Below are 17,410 nucleotides of genomic sequence, written 5' to 3'. Positions count from 1 at the left end.
CTAGGTTATGCTACAGTAGTGAACACTTCACTACCCCCTTAGGGTGCAGTAGCTTAGACACAGTATCTCCTCTCTCCATTGTATGCTGATGCATATAGGCAAGTTCCATGTGCCAACCTGAACCTAATTATCTTACCACACAATCTCTGCAAAGTTTACTAAGCTCTCTAGAACTGCTGTCAGATGTGTTTATCTGAAGGTGACATATTGTCAGTCAGCTTGCAGTCCACTGACTGGAACTGGTCTTCACCCATACAGGGGAGTAAACAAGCACTCTGTTTTCCCAGAAAGAGATCTAGATATTAACAAACACAAATAATGTCCCCCATTGCTCAGCTCAGCACTTGGTAAACAGTGAGCAAAGCAGGCGTCGTCTGCCCTTCCCACAGAGCTCTGGATACAGAGTAGTATGCTCCTGGGTAGAGCCAGTTTCCCCCAAGTCAAAGAGACTGCTCAATATATATACAGTTATGTGGGAAAGTCGGAAATGGTAACAGTATAAGTGACAAGTATGGAGAACTTAGAAGTCTTCAATAAATATTTACTGAATGAGTGCTAAGTGAGGAATAAGAAGAAATTTAGCTCTCAGAAACGAAACGGGAAAGGCAACAGAAAGAGACAGATATAGGAAGAAAAAACACATGGAAACATTTTATGCTTTTCAAATGTTCTGAATAATATTTGGGAATAAAAGCTGTTCTTGCCGTATCTTTTGCTTCCAGAAAGCCTGAAATATTTCCCTGCTGGTCTCTTCTGCCATAGTGAGTGTGTGGAGGAATGAATTTCCTGCCAGAATGTTCTGTCCTTACCTAGACAGTAGGATGAGTATGACTGGGAATTCTGGGCCCTGGCACATTGACTGAAATGCCTTGTTTGTTAAAGCAAATTTTCATAACTGGCATTTGTCAAACTTAGAGACCGATGGGAAAAAATGCTATCAAACAGCTAGGTGTGCACATTAGATAGAAAGCCCATGAACACAGAGGTATGATAGAATATTAGCAAACATCTTTTAAACATTCAAAATCATTTACACAAACAAAGACTATTAAAAAAAAACAAAATAGCAAACAGGCCAAAACCAACCTAGCAGTTTAGAGATAAACATTGTCTCCGTTACAGGCACTCCCACCTATTTGTCCTGCACTGGCTGGTCACAAAATTCATGCTTCCCTGCAACTCCTTTTATGTAAAAGTACTGACTATTGAATACTTAATACTGAATTTTTTCCATGTCCAGAATCACGCATATGCAACAGTATTTTTTATGGCTGCTAAGAATTGTATCATACATATCAAAATATAGTTTATTGTTACCTCCTTACTTTCCTACAAAGTTGTCATTATAAATAATGCTGTTGTGAGTACATTGTAGCAGACTTTGTGTCCATCTTTTTAGGCTGACTTTCATAAATTACAGTTATTGAAGCAAAAATGGTGCACACATTAAGGCTTATTGTGACCAATAGTAAGTTGCCCTCTAAAGACTATTCCTCATTTCCCACCAGGAATGTGTGAACACAAATGTGTATCTAGAGACTTAGCTTTCTTGCTAAAACTGTGCTTCATCCTGATAGCCGGTATGCCACCATTAAACCGTCACTGTCCATTTAATACTGACGTTGCAGCCTCATGTAGAAGAGTTTCATATTTAGATTTCTTTGAAATTATTTTAGGACATAGTCACGTATTCTGTTAAATGGGTTCATTAATATCATGGGCTCTGCATGTCCCAATGGATGTCTAGAGCTCATCCCTTGCATAACAGAGCGCTTGGCTCTGCTGTTTCGTCATCACTTGTGCCTTGTCGTAGGATATGGTCATTGTGTGTGAAACTCGAAAAGTTCAATGTTAGGGAATTTCCCATTTCACCAAAAAGAAAATTATTTAAAAAGAAATTCAGCTAAACTGATTGTCTTATTTAGGGTTTCTGTTGCTACAGTGACCATGACCAAATTCCATAACTGAAAAGCAAGTTGGGGAGGAATGGCTTTATTTGACTTACACTAAAGTACTGTTGTTCATCATCAAAGGAAATCAGGATACAAATTCAAACAGGGCTGGAACCTGGTGACAAGAGCTGATGCAGAAGCATGGAAGAATGCTGCTTATTGGCCTGCTCCCTGTGGCCTGCTCAGCCTGCTTTCTTAGAAAAAGGACCTGGCACCACCCACAATGAGCTGGGCCCTCCTCCATCAATCACCAATTAAGAAAATGCCTTTCAGGCTGGCCTACGTCCTGATCTTATACAGTCTCCCTCCTTTCAGATATTTTGGCTCATGGCAAGCTGACATAAAACTCTCCAGCATACTGATTATTTTGAGCTTTGAGCAGCATAAATCCAATAATTGAAACTATAGTTATAGTGTAATCTGAGTGTATACATAAAATACTCTAAAGTGCATATGATAAAGAATGCCTTAAGAAGAGTTGCTGTTAGATGCTGGCAAGGATGTGGAGAAAGAGGAACACTCCTCCATTGTTGGTGGGATTGCAGACTGGTACAACCATTCTGGAAATCAGTCTGGAGGTTCCTCAGAAAATTGGACATTGAACTGCCTGAGGATCCAGCTATACCTCTCTTGGGCATATACCCAAAAGATGCCCCAACATATAAAAAAGACACATGCTCCACTATATTCATTGCAGCCTTATTTATAATAGCCAGAAGCTGGAAAGAACCCAGATGCCCTTCAACAGAGGAATGGATACAGAAAATGTGGTACATCTACACAATGAAATATTACTCAGCTATCAAAAACAATGACTTTATGAAATTCGTAGGCAAATGGTTGGAACTGGAAAATATCATCCTGAGTGAGGTAACCCAATCACAGAAAAACACACATGGTATGCACTCATTGATAAGTGGCTATTAGCCCAAATGCTTGAATTACCCTAGATGCCTAGAACAAATGAAACTCAAGACGGATGATCAAAATGTGAATGCTTCACTCCTTCTTTAAAAGCGGAACAAGAATACCCTTGGCAGGGAATAGAGAGGCAAAGATTAAAAGAGAGACTGAAGGAATACCCATTCAGAGCCTGCCCCACATGTGGCCCATGCATATACAGCCACCCAATTAGACAAGATGGATGAAGCAAAGAAGTGCAGACCGACAGGAGCCGGATGTAGATCGCTCCTGAGAGACACAGCCAGAATACAGCAAATACAGAGGCGAATGCCAGCAGCAAACCACTGAACTGAGAATAGGTCCCCTATTGAAGGAATCAGAGAAAGAACTGGAAGAGCTTGAAGGGGCTCGAGACCCCAAAAGTACAACAATGCCAAGCAACCAGAGCTTCCAGGGACTAAGCCACTACCTAAAGACTATACATGGACTGACCCTGGACTCTGACCCCATAGGTAGCAATGAATATCCTAGTAAGAGCACCAGTGGAAGGGGAAACCCTGGGTCCTGCTAAGACTGAACCCCCAGTGAACTAGTCTATTGGGGGAGGGCGGCAATGGGGGGAGGGTTGGGAGGGGAACACCCATAAGGAAGGGGAGATGGGAGGGGGGAGGGGGATGTTTGCCCGGAAACCGGGAAAGGGAATAACACTCGAAATGTATATAAGAAATACTCAAGTTAATAAAAAAAAAAAAAAAGTGTTGCTGTTTTCCTACCCTCATATTTCAGGGAATAGTTTTGTTCCCGCTTACCTTTCCTGCACTCTTGTCACCCCCATTCAGACAGCTGGCCTACTTCTACCACCTGTTGTCTGGTCCCCTAACAGAACTGCAGATCTCTTCCCCAGCTAGAGAACCCTGCCTGCTGCTCCTAAGTTGGGGTGTGTTTGCGAGTGTGCATTCATGCATGTGCTGCTGGTGCTGCTGGTGAAGGAGTTGGGTTTTCATTTTTTGGGGGGGGTGGTTTTTTTGTTTTTTTGGTGTTTGTTTGTTTGGTATCTGTTTTCGAGAACAATCAGCACTTAGAATTGTTACACCATGCTTCCCAAAATAATTTCATCTCAGTGTTTAATTCCTATGAGTCTACTTTTACTGGTACCATCAAGTGAAGAAGTGCCAAAAGCATCCCAATCTTCATTGGTTGGAAGTTACAGGCTGTTTCCAAAAACAAATAGTTTCTTATGTTGTATAAGAATTTGGGGTTGGGGATTTAGCTCAGCGGTAGAGCACTTGCCTAGCGAGCGCAAGGCCCTGGGTTCGGTCCCCAGCTCCGAAGAAAAAAAAAAAGGAATTTGAGTGTAAAATTTTCCCATTGATGAGGGATAACTTAGACAAAGTATTTCATGGTCAGCTGTATGATTTAAACAAAATGAAAGGGGATTCAAACCAATACTTCTTGCGTTCTTATACAAATGACTATTAGATATTAAAGCTTTGGTCTACCTAGAAAAAATAGCTAAAGTATGTGGCAGGTTGTAATGCATTTACTTTATTAGAAGCAGTGAAAATTGACATTCCTAAATCCTACCACTTTAAAAACACCGGGATCTTTTAGTAACCGTGCACTTTACCCAGTTAAGTTTTATCTTGTTTAAAACTACATCTGTTCTTATGTTACCATGCGCATATCACACATACATCACGCACATGCATACACATGCGCACCTGCACACACACACACACACACACACACACACACACACACACACACACACACACACGCCAATATTTAGAATACATGATATACCCAGTATCCATATCTACTTTTCTGGAACTCCAAATGAAGAATTTAGATCACTAAGTGGATAGATTTCCCTGCAGTGTTGCTATCTTAAAGCTATATTATGTTACATTGTTTCCATCCTTCTCATCTAAGTATCTCCAAGAGAATCAGACTAGAAAAGCATCTTACAGATAAGGTGGCAGTTATTTGATTGATATGGTTGAAGACAACATACGGTCTATTCTTTCCTCTCAAGCTGTTTGGAGTCTTTGTTCTTGCCCACAGCAGCACTATATATGAAAACTCTCCAAACACTTCCCCATGGCACATGTATATAATACACATCATCTTAAAAAGCAATGAGCACTGTGCCTTCGCATCCTTTATTATTTGAAGTAAATCAAACTGAGAGGCATAACACTTGAAACAAATTGTTTGAGGACTCTAATTTTATAAAACCTTAAGAGTTTCATAAGATTATAAATGCTGTTTTAAAATGTTAATTAGAACATGCATTTGTTTCGATTCATGATACCGAAAATATTGACTAAATTGTGAATTAACACATTAAGGGGTACAGATGTCATTTTTCATGAGGTTCCTTGAATGATGTAATTTTCATATTTCATATAGCAGTTTAATAATTTTACAGATTTATTTTATATAATTAGTAAATGAGGAATTCAGTTACTGGTATATAGCTATTTTCTGTAATAAAAAAATCAAATTTCTGAATTAGAAATAAAAAACAAATATTTTAAAGACATCTGGTCTACATCTGTCTGAATAAGATAATTTAAAACAGTGTAATTAAGTGCAAGAAATACTGAAATATTCACACCTTAGAATGATAAATTTTTATAATATGTATAAAAATTAAATAGGATTTGTTGAAGGATATTTTTCTTTAATTTTAGTGTCTTTTAACCTTTCATTCTGTCATTAGAAAATACTGAGAAGCTGAACAAGCCAAGAACATTTGATTTTTTTTTCATGCCTGTGCTAAATGAAAGTATTTTTTTCTGATTCTTTTACACATTGACTAGCATTCACTCTCTGAGTCAATATTTAGTATACATAGATTCAGACCTCTCCATCCTTTTTAGTGCATTATAATTCTCCACTGAGCTATTGAGAATGAGAGATTAGCGCAGGGACGATGGTCTCCTTTTACATTGTGTTTCTGGCCAGCACAATGCTGCTGGTGCCCGTGGGAGAAAGGCCTTCATTCCTGTCAAGCAAAGCATGCTCGCATCGTTCTCACAGTGATGAGCAGGAGTGACCCTTTGAACATTGGGGTTTTTCCTTTAAAAAAATAAATGTGTGCTAAGCGGAAATTTAATATTTGGATGGGAAGATCCTGTATGTTTTTGTATATGTATAGCTTTGCTCACTTACTTAATTCATACAAGCATTGGCAAGTTTATATTTATACATAATACAAAAAGAAGTCTGATGTCTCCTCCAGTAAGACCCCTCACATATCTCTGGAGCTGTGTTGATACTTAGAGCACGTCTGCAGGTGTCACAGTTCAGAGAGGTAAGAAAAGCCTCTGACAGGGGCTTCCTGCACCAGCAAAAGACCCTGATGGGAACCAGCACCATATGAACAAAACGTTTTTCTTATCATGTAGCCCAAGGTAACACTAAGTGTATTTTTCTGTTTATTTCCAGGGAGCATGACAAAGATCCAGAGACGTTTTTAAAGGTCTTAATGCATCTAAAAGAGTTAAGGCTCAATTTCTACGTCTCTGTCCTTGGAGAGACTTTTACAGATGTACCAGGTACCTGTTTTTCTAATGTGTGTATATTTGTTTGTTTTGTTTTTATAAAAGACATGAACATTCTAACTTAAGTATTAATTTCTTCTTTGTTAGAATAGTCAAGATGAGCACTGTTAACCAAGATTGCACGACAGCATTAAACTCGGATTCAATTAAAAAAATACTTAAGTAAGCAGTCTTTGATTTAAGTTGAGAAGACATAGTCATCTCTTTTATCAAATATAGTTTATACAATGTATTTTGCTGTAAACAAAATATATTGCTGTGGGCATCTTAACACTTATAGAAAGTGGAAACGTATAATTGGATGTACAACCTCTCACCTCTAGGGTCAACGGTTTGCATCCTGCTCATGTTGGTAATGGACCAAGTGCATTACCATATGTGAGGTGTCCTGCATAAAGCATTTGGGCATCTAATTTAAGGTGTGCTTGGGCCTTGGCCCATATCAGTGTGCTCGTTGGTTTATGCCTCTGTGTTGAACTTAAGAAAAGTTAAGGTGGAAGCTGCAAGCAGCAGATCCTCTCATTTTTTATACTGCACAGTGCCTTTCCAGGGTTATTTCCTTTATCTTGTACCCTAGCCTGCCATGTGGTAAAGTGACAAGCATCCGTGTTGGTTGGTTGGCTGGCTGGCTGGCTGGCTGGCTTGAACTGCCTAGGTATCGAGCATTGTCTTAAAACCAAGAAACAGCACAGGTTTCAAGCATGGTCTTGTTGAGCAGTCTCTTGCTATGGTGTGGAATGTCACTGTGGTGTGCCTGCGGTGCATACTCCTTTAGACAGTGCTTCCTGGTTATGAACCAATGCCAGGACCTGCATCCAGCCTGTCCTCAGTGGCCTCATCTCATGGTTTACCTTCTGCCTTCTGCAGTGTATACACCAGACCTTTTTTCTCTGGTCCTCCAGTTAGCAAGCTTCTGTGAACCTCATCTGCCTGTTGGCTTCTGTTTGATCCTCCCAGTCTCAGCTCTGAAGCGTTTTTATAAAGCTTGCCCATGTTGTCCTAGTACACTGCTTTTCTTCATGGTGCTTCATAGTATTTTTCACTAGTCACTGCATGAACATAATTAGTAAACTTTAAAATGTAAGTTACGGGTTGGGGATTTAGCTCAGTGGGTTTGGTCCCCAGCTCTGAAAAAAAAAAAAAGATTAAAATGTAAATTACGTAAGGACTAGAGGCTGGCCCTGTTTTGGTCATTTCTATCACTGGAAACACTGACCAATGAAGGGCTGGAGGTCAGTAAATACTGAATAGGTGAGCAAAGGTATTCATGTACCCACCCAACCAGGAACTAATAGTTGTGTTTAGGAGAGAGATTCATGTGTAAATACAGAAAATAGAAAAGGGTGATATAGTTTTATGTATGGAGCTTGGAGGGTTAACAGTGAAGTATGTTAAGAGCTAAAGGCATTCTAATAGCCAGAAATAAAAGATGGATTAAATTGTTCCAAACAGGGAAAAGCACACCTAAGCAAACATTTTAGAAACTACTTAAAGGAAGCAACTTCCAATGAGAAATGCTGTGCATTGCTAATGGGGGTGCTATGAGGGGATCTCGTGCAGACCTTAGTAAGTTCACATTGCTTTACACAGACAGGGTAGTGTCAAGGCACAGAGAGTGTTGGTCGCTAAAGTAAATGAGGTGTAATGAAGTTAGAATCCATGTTAAAGTCTGTGTTGGTGACCCCAGAGTGATGCTGCAGCCGTGGCAGAGAGATTAGTGAGGGACTGTGTGAGAGAGGGAAGCAGAGAAGAATGTGATTGTACAGAATGAAGGAAGAAACGTGGCCAACATCATAGTTGGTAAGTTCACTTGATCTGTGCCACCACTGCGCGCTGTGGGTGGACCAACAGGAGAAAATAGAGGAAACGCCAGCCAGAGGGGTTTCTGGCCAGCGTCACTACGGTGTGCATCTAACCACCTCTGTGAAGCAGGCCAGACTTTTACTTAAAAGTGGCATACCCTTGGGTACTTGAGGCTTGCTACTTTTCATCTCTACCGCATTGCCTTTGAACAGTGTAGTGTTATGGAAGACTAATAGTGAAGTGTGGGGCAGTTGTAGGCCCGAGCATTTAGTGTGCAGTAAGATCTGTTCTGTCTCACTGCTCACTGTTCCCTGGGCTTTCCTTGAGGACACCATTACTGAGCTGTGTAGGAGAGTATACATGGACAAGCCTGGGGGCTACCAGGCAGCTGAGATGTAGCACAGCACTTACAGAGTGCTGTGGGACCTACAGGAAGAATAGCGTATCTTCTGTGTTCACGTTCCTTAACTCCTACTCCCACCTTGGCCTGCTCTATGTCTCAGCCACTGGTCTATGTGTCATTCGTTTCCAATGGGAATCAACGCCTCATGGCCACCATGCTTCAGCTTGCGTATGAGGGCATCAGAAATACTAAGGGAGTGAATATTGCCTCTGTTTGCTTTCTAGGTTGTAGTCTTTGATGGCCATGTAGCCTTTATCCCACAAGCTTCCTAACAAAGCATCCTGTACAACTTCTGTCATTCTTGCCATTCCGCTGGCTTATTTAACAAATACTTGTGTGGTGGTTACTACACCCCAGGCACTACTCTGTGCCTCTTGGAAACATTAGCTAACTTCAGACTGCTCAGGATGATCTCCATTTCTTTCCTCTTTTGAGAACACGAGGAATAAATACTCCAAGTAAGGTCACACAACGAAATATTGTAATTGATTGCTGCTCCAAGCTTTCTATACTATTGTCTGATTCAACATTAACTAACTTAGTGTTAATTTTTCATAACTTACCTTCTAACACTCCTACCCTCCAAGTAGTCATAAGTATTACACTATTAATAACTACCTATTTGATAGGAAGAGAAACCATGACTCTGAGTGTCAGTTACTTTCAATAACTGCCTATATGTCAGTCTTTTCTCATCCATGTAACATTCAGATGGGTTAGAAAGCCAAGAAAGACAGTTTATATGCTGTAGTAACATTAGGTGGCTTTTCTCCAGCCTGATTTTGTAACAGCCATGTCCTGAACACTTGTAATCCCAGAATGGTTAAGAGAAGAGATCTCAAATTCTAAATCAGCCTGGGATACAAAGGGAGACTTATCCCCAAACCCCATTTCCTGTATCTGTCCACAAAGCACATAGGAGAAAGTAACAGTGCCAGCTGAAGACATTTGTGCCAACCCGATACTGTTATCAATACTAAATTTCTCTTGAGAATTTTAAGACTATAGTATGATTTTGTGTGGTTTCATTACTGTTGGTTATTTTCAAGAAAAACATCATTTTATAAACATCCTTTTCCTGGAAAGTTTCACAAAATTAAGAAGGTTCATTATGTTTTATAGCCCTGTGACTCATAATTTTTTTTGTTCTTTTTGTTTGTTTTTGTTTTGTCTTCACAGAAGATGAGAAAGCACAAAGTCGGTTGGTGACTTACACAATCCCCCTGGGATACTAGGCAGTGTAGGCCAGGGAAGGCCAGGCCAGGCAGAGCAGGTCAGCATCCCCATTACTTAGCATGGCTGTGGCTGTGAACACACCTGTTTTAAGTACCTCCTTTGTGCCAGTTACTGTAAGTCGTACAGGATGATTGAATATGGTTTGGTGCTTTATTGATCACTTCTTGGAGCACTGCTTTCAATTCTAGATTGAACATTTCCTGATCATCTAGCATATGCCTGGAACTGTTCTCAGCCCTTCCTCCTTTGCTTGACTTAGTCTTCACAATATACCTTGCAAATCAGGCAGCGTTGGATTTGCTATTTATGAAAAAAGCAAGATCACAGAGAAGTTATGTAAGATCACAGAGAAGTTATATTGCAAATATCCATGATGCAAACTTTGTGCCATCTCCAAGGCCAATGCTTAGTGTATGTTCTCCATGGCAATCCAAAGACCTCTCTCAATTTTATAGGGAAGAAAACAGTATGATTGTAGGAAATCCTGACCACCCATGTGAATCAGTTCCATGTTCTTTGATAATCCTTTTGCAAATGAAAATCTATTTCAAAAAACTTTAAAATTTATGTCCTAAATATTTTTCACCCCTTAGATATTAAAGTATCCTCATTACAAAAAACATCAAAACAAATATGAAGTGGGAAAATATCCCACATATTGCTATCAATGTTCTCAATATATTACAAAAATGAAGGAATGGGTCTGTCATACTAAAACAGTACAGTTTCAATATCTTATCAGGTTTAGAGAAATGTACTTTGAAACAAAATCCTAAAGAATTAAGGGATGAAAAAAGATGTCTTTTCAGTATACAATAACACCAAGTAGAACAAATTCTAAGTGATTTTGTATTATGTTTTCTGTTTCAACAGAAGTGACCTTGATTTCATGTAATTTTTAACATTTTTCTCAACTCTCAGCTCTTAAATTAGAATAACCTAGGCTACACTAAGGAACATAAAATCTTAAAACTGAAATGGTTTAAAACACAAAATGGATTTCTTGTCCACACCATATGCTTATGTAAATGAGTGTAATGCACTGCTCATGTCAGTCAGTGAAGACTCCAGCTGATAAAAATGACAATAACCATCATCCTAAGCATTACCAGTTACCGAAGAACTAGAAAACTCACTCCTCATATGTAAACGTAACTTTTCTTTGCCTGATGTAATTGTTGTCATGGAGACTTAACAGCTGAATAAACTCACCTTTTCTAGCTCTTTCTGAACTCTGGATGGCTGGTTCAATTCAGCTATTCTGGCTGAAACGCCTCTCTAAACTGACTGATTCAATCTGGCTTTTCTCGGCTTCTCATTGAATTTCTCTGCTTGACTGCAAACTAAGTCTGGCAATTTGTTCTGATCTTCTGGCTCCCTTTTATTCTTGGTTTCAAGAGCCTCATGAGCTGCATAAACACTCTAGCTCAACTGCCACAAACTCCCGAGGGAACTCAACTCTACTGTACTGACTCTGCAATGACTGACTCCCAGCTGACTGACCATCTCGGGTGCTGCTCTCATAGCTTCTCTCTCCTGTGCTGCCCTGGTAAGAGCTGGGCATATCCTATCTCTGGTTCATTCTGTCAGATCCGTCCCTCACTTAGATTCCACTTTTAAACATGGCTGCCTCCTTCTACAAACTAATTTTACTTTAATAGTGTGTACTAAGGGCAGAGGGAGGAAGGTATGTGGCATGTTTGCATTCTAGCTGGCTCACACAGACTTAGATCTTTTGATGTATCTCTTGTCAGAGCAGCCATGTTGGTGGATTAAAATTCCTCTACACCTATGTCACCAAGGACATAGGCTTATAAATAGCGCAGGCTCTACTCTATTCATTGGCCAAAACATCAAGCACTGCCCAATCATAAGGAAAGCCAGCCCTGCTCTCTACCAAAAGCCAGGAAACAGAAATAATTTTATAAACTGCACAGTGGGCCACCAGAGCTCATTAGTGTACACCATGATCTGTAGCTCCTCAGAGAGAAAGCTAAGCCTCTCCAGGCTTCTGTCCCCATCTGATAAGTCTAGCCCAGTTCATAAAGAGATTGTAAATGTGTAGGCATTGGCTGCAGCCTTCTGGTTGGGAGCCATCGGATGGTTTCTGGAGACACATCTTGTAATTCATATCCTTGAAGGGAAGCCTCTAGGAAGTGGGGTAAGTTCTAGGTGTTTTGGCATTTTACACAGCTTATAGAAACGAGCAACCTGAATGATTTCCTTCTTCCCTGGGGACAGCTGGCAACGTGCACACACATTTTGTCGTCATAGCTGTCGGACAGTGAGTGAGCTCCTGCCAAATAGGACACTAGTTATTCTGCAAACAAACTGCAAAACACAGCTCAATCCAACACAAACAGATCCAGCCTAATAAGATACCAGCCGCACTGAGATTGAGGAGGTGTGATTGTAGAAATTTAAATCATCAAATAGGTTAGAATTGGTGCTATAGTTTTCCAAATGAGCATCGGCTAACTCAACTATGCAATAAAAAGAACATGGGGAAGGGAAAACAGTAAAACCACCTACTCTAGTTCAATGAATTTTTATGGAGATTTCCACAGGAGTAGGTAATTTGAGGGAAGATGCTAAAGTGCTATGCAAATTTTATTATAAGACTTGGGGACTCCCCTTCCGAGTTTGTATATAGAATGAGTTTCTGAAATGCTTTTTGGATACAAAGAAGACATTGAGTTGCTGTATCTCAAAAGTTCATTCTTATTCAGACAATTAAAAGGTCATTTTGCTCTATAAAGCATCTGCATCTAGTTTTGTGTATAAAAGGAATCAAGAAGCCTAGGAACTCTTCAATGCACATGTTTGAGTGTTGGCCAGTTCTCATGACAAGGTCACATTGTTAGCCCTTGAGATGATTTTTTTTTAATTTTAGTAAATGTTTTAAATATCAAGTCAATGGAATGTGTTTGTATACTTCATAATTTCCCACAAATGGTAATTCTAAACAAAATATTCTTTTGTGTAAGCAGCCAAGACCTTATGTAAGATTCTTCTTCCTTATTACAGATATGATACTCTTGCTTCAAAGGACATTCAGGCAGCCAAAAAGGTCTGAAGAAAACTGAAAACCTGAAACATGGTTTTGGCAGTCAGAAGCCATTCTGGTTCCCCTGTTATTTAGGTCAAGAGTGGTGTGTGGAAAGCTGCTGAGTAGCATCTGGCCTGGCGGTGGTTTCTACTGTGATCTTGTCATGGTCCTGCTTCTTAGCTCTGGAGTAAAATGCTTGATAATCATGGGATAGATTCCTCCCCTTCAACCTCCTCTTTCCCTCAGCTTCCAGCTACTGTCTCATCTTCAACAGTGTGACTATTCCAAAGAGCCAATTCCAGGAAGGTTCGAGATACACAAATAAACCACATTAATATAAAGTTTCTACATTTTTCTGCAAATCAAGGCCAATACAAAATAATCTATTAATTAATATTGAATCATAAGATTGTATGTAGTATGAAATAAATTCTACTAGTAGAATGGAGAAAATGACTCCATTTAGATGCACAGGTATAAATGAAAATCTCACCACCTGGGACTGCCCTCATATGGCTCCCAGAAAGAAATCCGAGAAAGTTTTTTTTCCAGGAATCTGAAACCCAAATTGAGTGAAATTTGTCTCCAGTCTTATGGTAAAAGGAAGATGACAAACCACCATGGGAAAAAAAAAAAGGCTAAAGAAATGAAAATGAATTTTCTCCTGACTGGAAAAAAAATCAATACCATGTATATTTTTCATAGCAGAAATGGTAGTATATTGTAAGATAATATAAAAACTTAGCAGAGTCCAATTAGGGTACCACCATATTACTTTATATGGCCTCCCACAGCTTCTGCCAGTCTTCTAAAAAAATAAATAAATGAAAAAGAAAAATACCAGTGCTACTAGGTACAGAGAAATTAGGATGGAGAAACTGTACTGTCAGACTCAAAACACCTATGATAGCTTTTAAAGAGTGCAGTACAAACATGAGAATAGAAAAGTAGGCAGAAGTAGAGAATTAAACAAACTGCTATGTCTCTGTATGTCATATCTGACAAGTAGAGTCACAATCTAATAACCTCCTGATTCCAGTGTAAAATCCAGTGGGTCTTTTTCCTAGGAAAGACGAGAAACTGGTTAATAAAGCAATAATGTCCATAAATTAAAAATAGTAAAAGAATAATATATTATCTGCTTTAGGTAGCTGTGCTTCAACATAACATTCACATGAGTTTATATGAACTTACAACAAATGGAGCATGTGGGGTAAATATGTCATGGAGCTGAAGGCTTGTGGGGGCAGAAGCATAGGGTGACAGGCGTGACTCCCTGACTGTCCCTTCGGCCACACTAGGCTGGTTGCTATGACACCATCTCAATCTATCCCAGCAGCCCTCAGGAACTCCAACTTCTTCCCTTATGTACAAGTGAGAAACTAAGGCCTCAGCTAAGTAGGGTGCCCAATGTCAGATAGCTGATAAAAAAACAATTAGAGGTAATGATATAAGAAGAGATAAATACTGCATCAAAATTTAAGGGAATACCTACAATTTTACCACTAATAAAATAAATGTGAATGCATAGGATTTATGAGTAAACAGTTATATAGTCACCACAGCAATGAAAGGAAGCACATACCCTCATCAACACCAGCCAACATGTGGGGTAACATCTGTATTTAGGATGAGCACAAGTATAAATAATTTTCCTGAGACCTACAAATTAATATGCTTCTATTTTTCTTGGTAATTTCATAAATTCCACCCAGTAGATTCTAAGGTTGAGGAACAGATAACCAGTTTTTTAGCCTCATTCCCCTCTCTGCCTTCCCGTTGCTATCAGAACACCGAGGTCCTGTTCATCCCTGACCCACACCTCACCTGCTTCTGCCTGGCAGTCTTGCTCCTGGTTTCTGAATCTTGCCTTCTGCAGAAGACTCACAGTAGTCTCCCAGGCTCTGGGCATCTGTATGCTTATTCCACCCTCCAAATATCAATGTTCTTCCTAATCACATCGCCCAAGAACAGACATCAGTAGTGATAGTATAATAGTAGTAACTATATATCTTGTAGATCTTCTTCTGTATGATGAACCTCAATTCCTTTATACCAAGGGAGCTTCCTTACAAGTCCTACCCTAGCCTAGCATCCTATGAATTCTCATTCTTGCCGTCTCCCAAGTGCATGTGTTCATTATCCAGCTCCTTGTCGTGTATAACTCCCTGCTTAAGTTCCTCTGCCGCTTCCTCCATAGGCACACTTACACCCTTTCTTCCCTGACAAAGTCCCAAGTCTAGCAAAGTCTCTTCACCTTCGTGTCCTCTTCTCCGCACTGCTACCCACACTGGTCACCTGTCAGCCTCATGTCACACTGCTAGGTCACGTGACACCTGGCTGCTGGGAGGGATGAGGCTGTGGCAGCGTCCCCCAGACGACAGTTTCTAGGGGTATGGTGGCAGCTCAGAATGACTTAGACAGGGCAGTTGGGACACTCTGTATCAACCCCACTGATGAGGGTGAAGGTTCTAGTCCATGCCTGAGCAGCTCCTTGCTCAGAAAAGCCCTTTAATTCCATCCACCCTTCCTTCTAAATGCTGAGGACATCTGCAGTGCAAGCAAAGTGGCGACTCATTCTCATTTCTCGGTGCAGTGTCCCGAGAGTCTGTGTTGCTGCTGTGGTCACTCCCAGGCGTGCCATGCCTTGCCTTATTATCTTCCACTCCTGCAGCCCCTCTGAGTGGGATATGTATAATTTCTACTAGGACCAGAAGATTGAGAGTACGTCTCAAGACAAGATCATTTTCCACCCTACCAGGGGGAAGACCATGAAGATAATATGTTCCGGAATACAACTCCCAAAACGTCTCTCAAGAAATTGTTCTCAGAAGTTATAACTGTGTGAACATCACTGAGGAAAAAAGATGTTCTTTCATTTTCATAAAATGGTCTCAAAGTTTGTGGGAAATGTACATTTGAGAAAGATACATGCAAATCAGTTAATGAATGGAAAAGATAATCAAGACACTCATAGACAAATAGGAAAGTGGAAATCAACCTCACTGAAAGCTGTGATGGCATCCCTGGCTTAGATGTACTGAACTGCAGGAGGAGGAGTGTCTCTGTAGACAGGAGAGATGGGAACGGAGCCCACCTAGTGCTTTGGATACCTGTGGTCACTTTGGGTTCCTGCATTTGTATACTGTAATCATTGTAATCCTGTCATGATTTGGATCCTGCTGTGGTCACAATAGTACTTTCTCCACTCTGAGACTAGAGGAAGGCCCATGTGTCTCAGCCTGACTGTTTCCTGTTGTGCCTCGCTCAGAACTGGAGTCTGACAGAAAACAGCACAATAAGGAGTGTGTATGGAATATGCGTAATAGACCTTGCCAGCAGTTCCCTTGGCCTATGTCGGTTTTGCTGCAAGGGAAGAGAAGGGCATCAGCTCTCTGCTGCCGTGAAATGAGCAGGACCAGGAGCTGGGAAGGCTGGCTGTCCAGTTCTGGTCCTGCCGCTCATTAGCTGGGTCACCTCTTTCTGGGTCATTTTGTTCATCTACACCATCAGTTCCTCAGAAGGAAATGATACTTTGTGTACCAGGGCTCCTCAACTTCAAAGAAGGTTCACATTGCCACTTGGAAACATTTTACCAAATTTTATTAAAAAAAAATTAGAGTCATAATGATGCTTTTTCAAAATATTCCATATTATTCTGATGTGTTCTCATCAATCAGTAATTGAAAGCCACTGGTATAAACCAGGCACAACTATTCCAGTTACCCTCCTCTATGATTTGATCCCACCACTGCCTGTCATTCTCTTCTTACTTCCAGGTACCAAAGTCTCCTCTTCCCCACAGAATCCATTCCTTCCTCTCTCCATCACCTCAGTGAGCTCACCAACAATGCCAGATCTGATTGAAACCTTCGGAAGATACAATTTTTTCTTGTGTATATTTTTCTGCTGTCTTTATCAATCAAATACAGATTCATTCATCTGTTCTTCCCAGACAACTATAGTGTATATCTGTACAAAATACCTTCCAGAATCTGGAATGGGGACAGTCTCAAAACATGTTTGCACATATACATACATACATACGTATATACATGCATACATACATACATACATGCATGTAATGACTACAGTTTAACTGAGCAGTCAATACAGTATGGCTATAACTTTTATAGTTTGAGTTGTAACAGCAAAACTACCATGAATTTTCTCTGCTTCACAATTTCATGGATAGAATACTATACAAATCTGTTTTTGCCTTTCCTTGTTGACACTTTTCTATCTTTCCCTCACACTGCATTGGCATTGGTATATCCAGATCACCAGCATCCTATTCACCATGAGGCCAGCATTAAGTAAATTAAAGGTCATCGAATGCAAGCATGAAGAGCACTGTAGTCCATCTGACAACCAAAGCAGATCAACTTCTGAGTGACCAAAGGGTGGGTCCCCTACAGGGTGGGGACAGAGTGAATGAAGCAGAATAGCTTGTGGACGAGCACCCCACAGCAGTGTGAGTTTTACCATGCTGTTT

General features: G+C 40.3%; 1 protein-coding gene across 27 annotated transcripts in view; it reads left to right on the top strand.

Annotated features, from left to right (window-relative positions):
• Window positions 1–17,410, top strand: part of Gtdc1 (glycosyltransferase-like domain containing 1) — a 395,485-nt gene that overhangs the window by 363,951 nt on the left and 14,124 nt on the right. For 24 of the 27 annotated variants that reach the window (XR_010064658.1, NM_001024274.2, NM_001393689.1 and 21 more), the window contains one exon: window positions 6,309–6,418. The exons of 1 other annotated variant lie outside the window; for it this stretch is intronic. Coding sequence is in view for 24 of the 26 variants with exons in the window: in NM_001024274.2 (NP_001019445.1) it covers window positions 6,309–6,418 (110 nt within the window). In the remaining 2 variants the exon portion in view is untranslated. Of the gene's footprint in view, window positions 1–6,308; window positions 6,419–6,511; window positions 6,587–11,264; window positions 13,540–17,410 lie in introns of those variants that run through there. 2 more of the 27 variants (XR_010064659.1, XM_063284094.1) reach the window with 2 other exon arrangements.

The sequence above is a fragment of the Rattus norvegicus genome, chromosome 3, assembly GCF_036323735.1.
Source record: "Rattus norvegicus strain BN/NHsdMcwi chromosome 3, GRCr8, whole genome shotgun sequence".
NCBI classification, from domain to species: Eukaryota; Metazoa; Chordata; class Mammalia; order Rodentia; family Muridae; genus Rattus; species Rattus norvegicus.
Note: the sequence above shows the minus strand (reverse complement) of the source record. Positions and strands in the feature narration are given on the sequence as shown.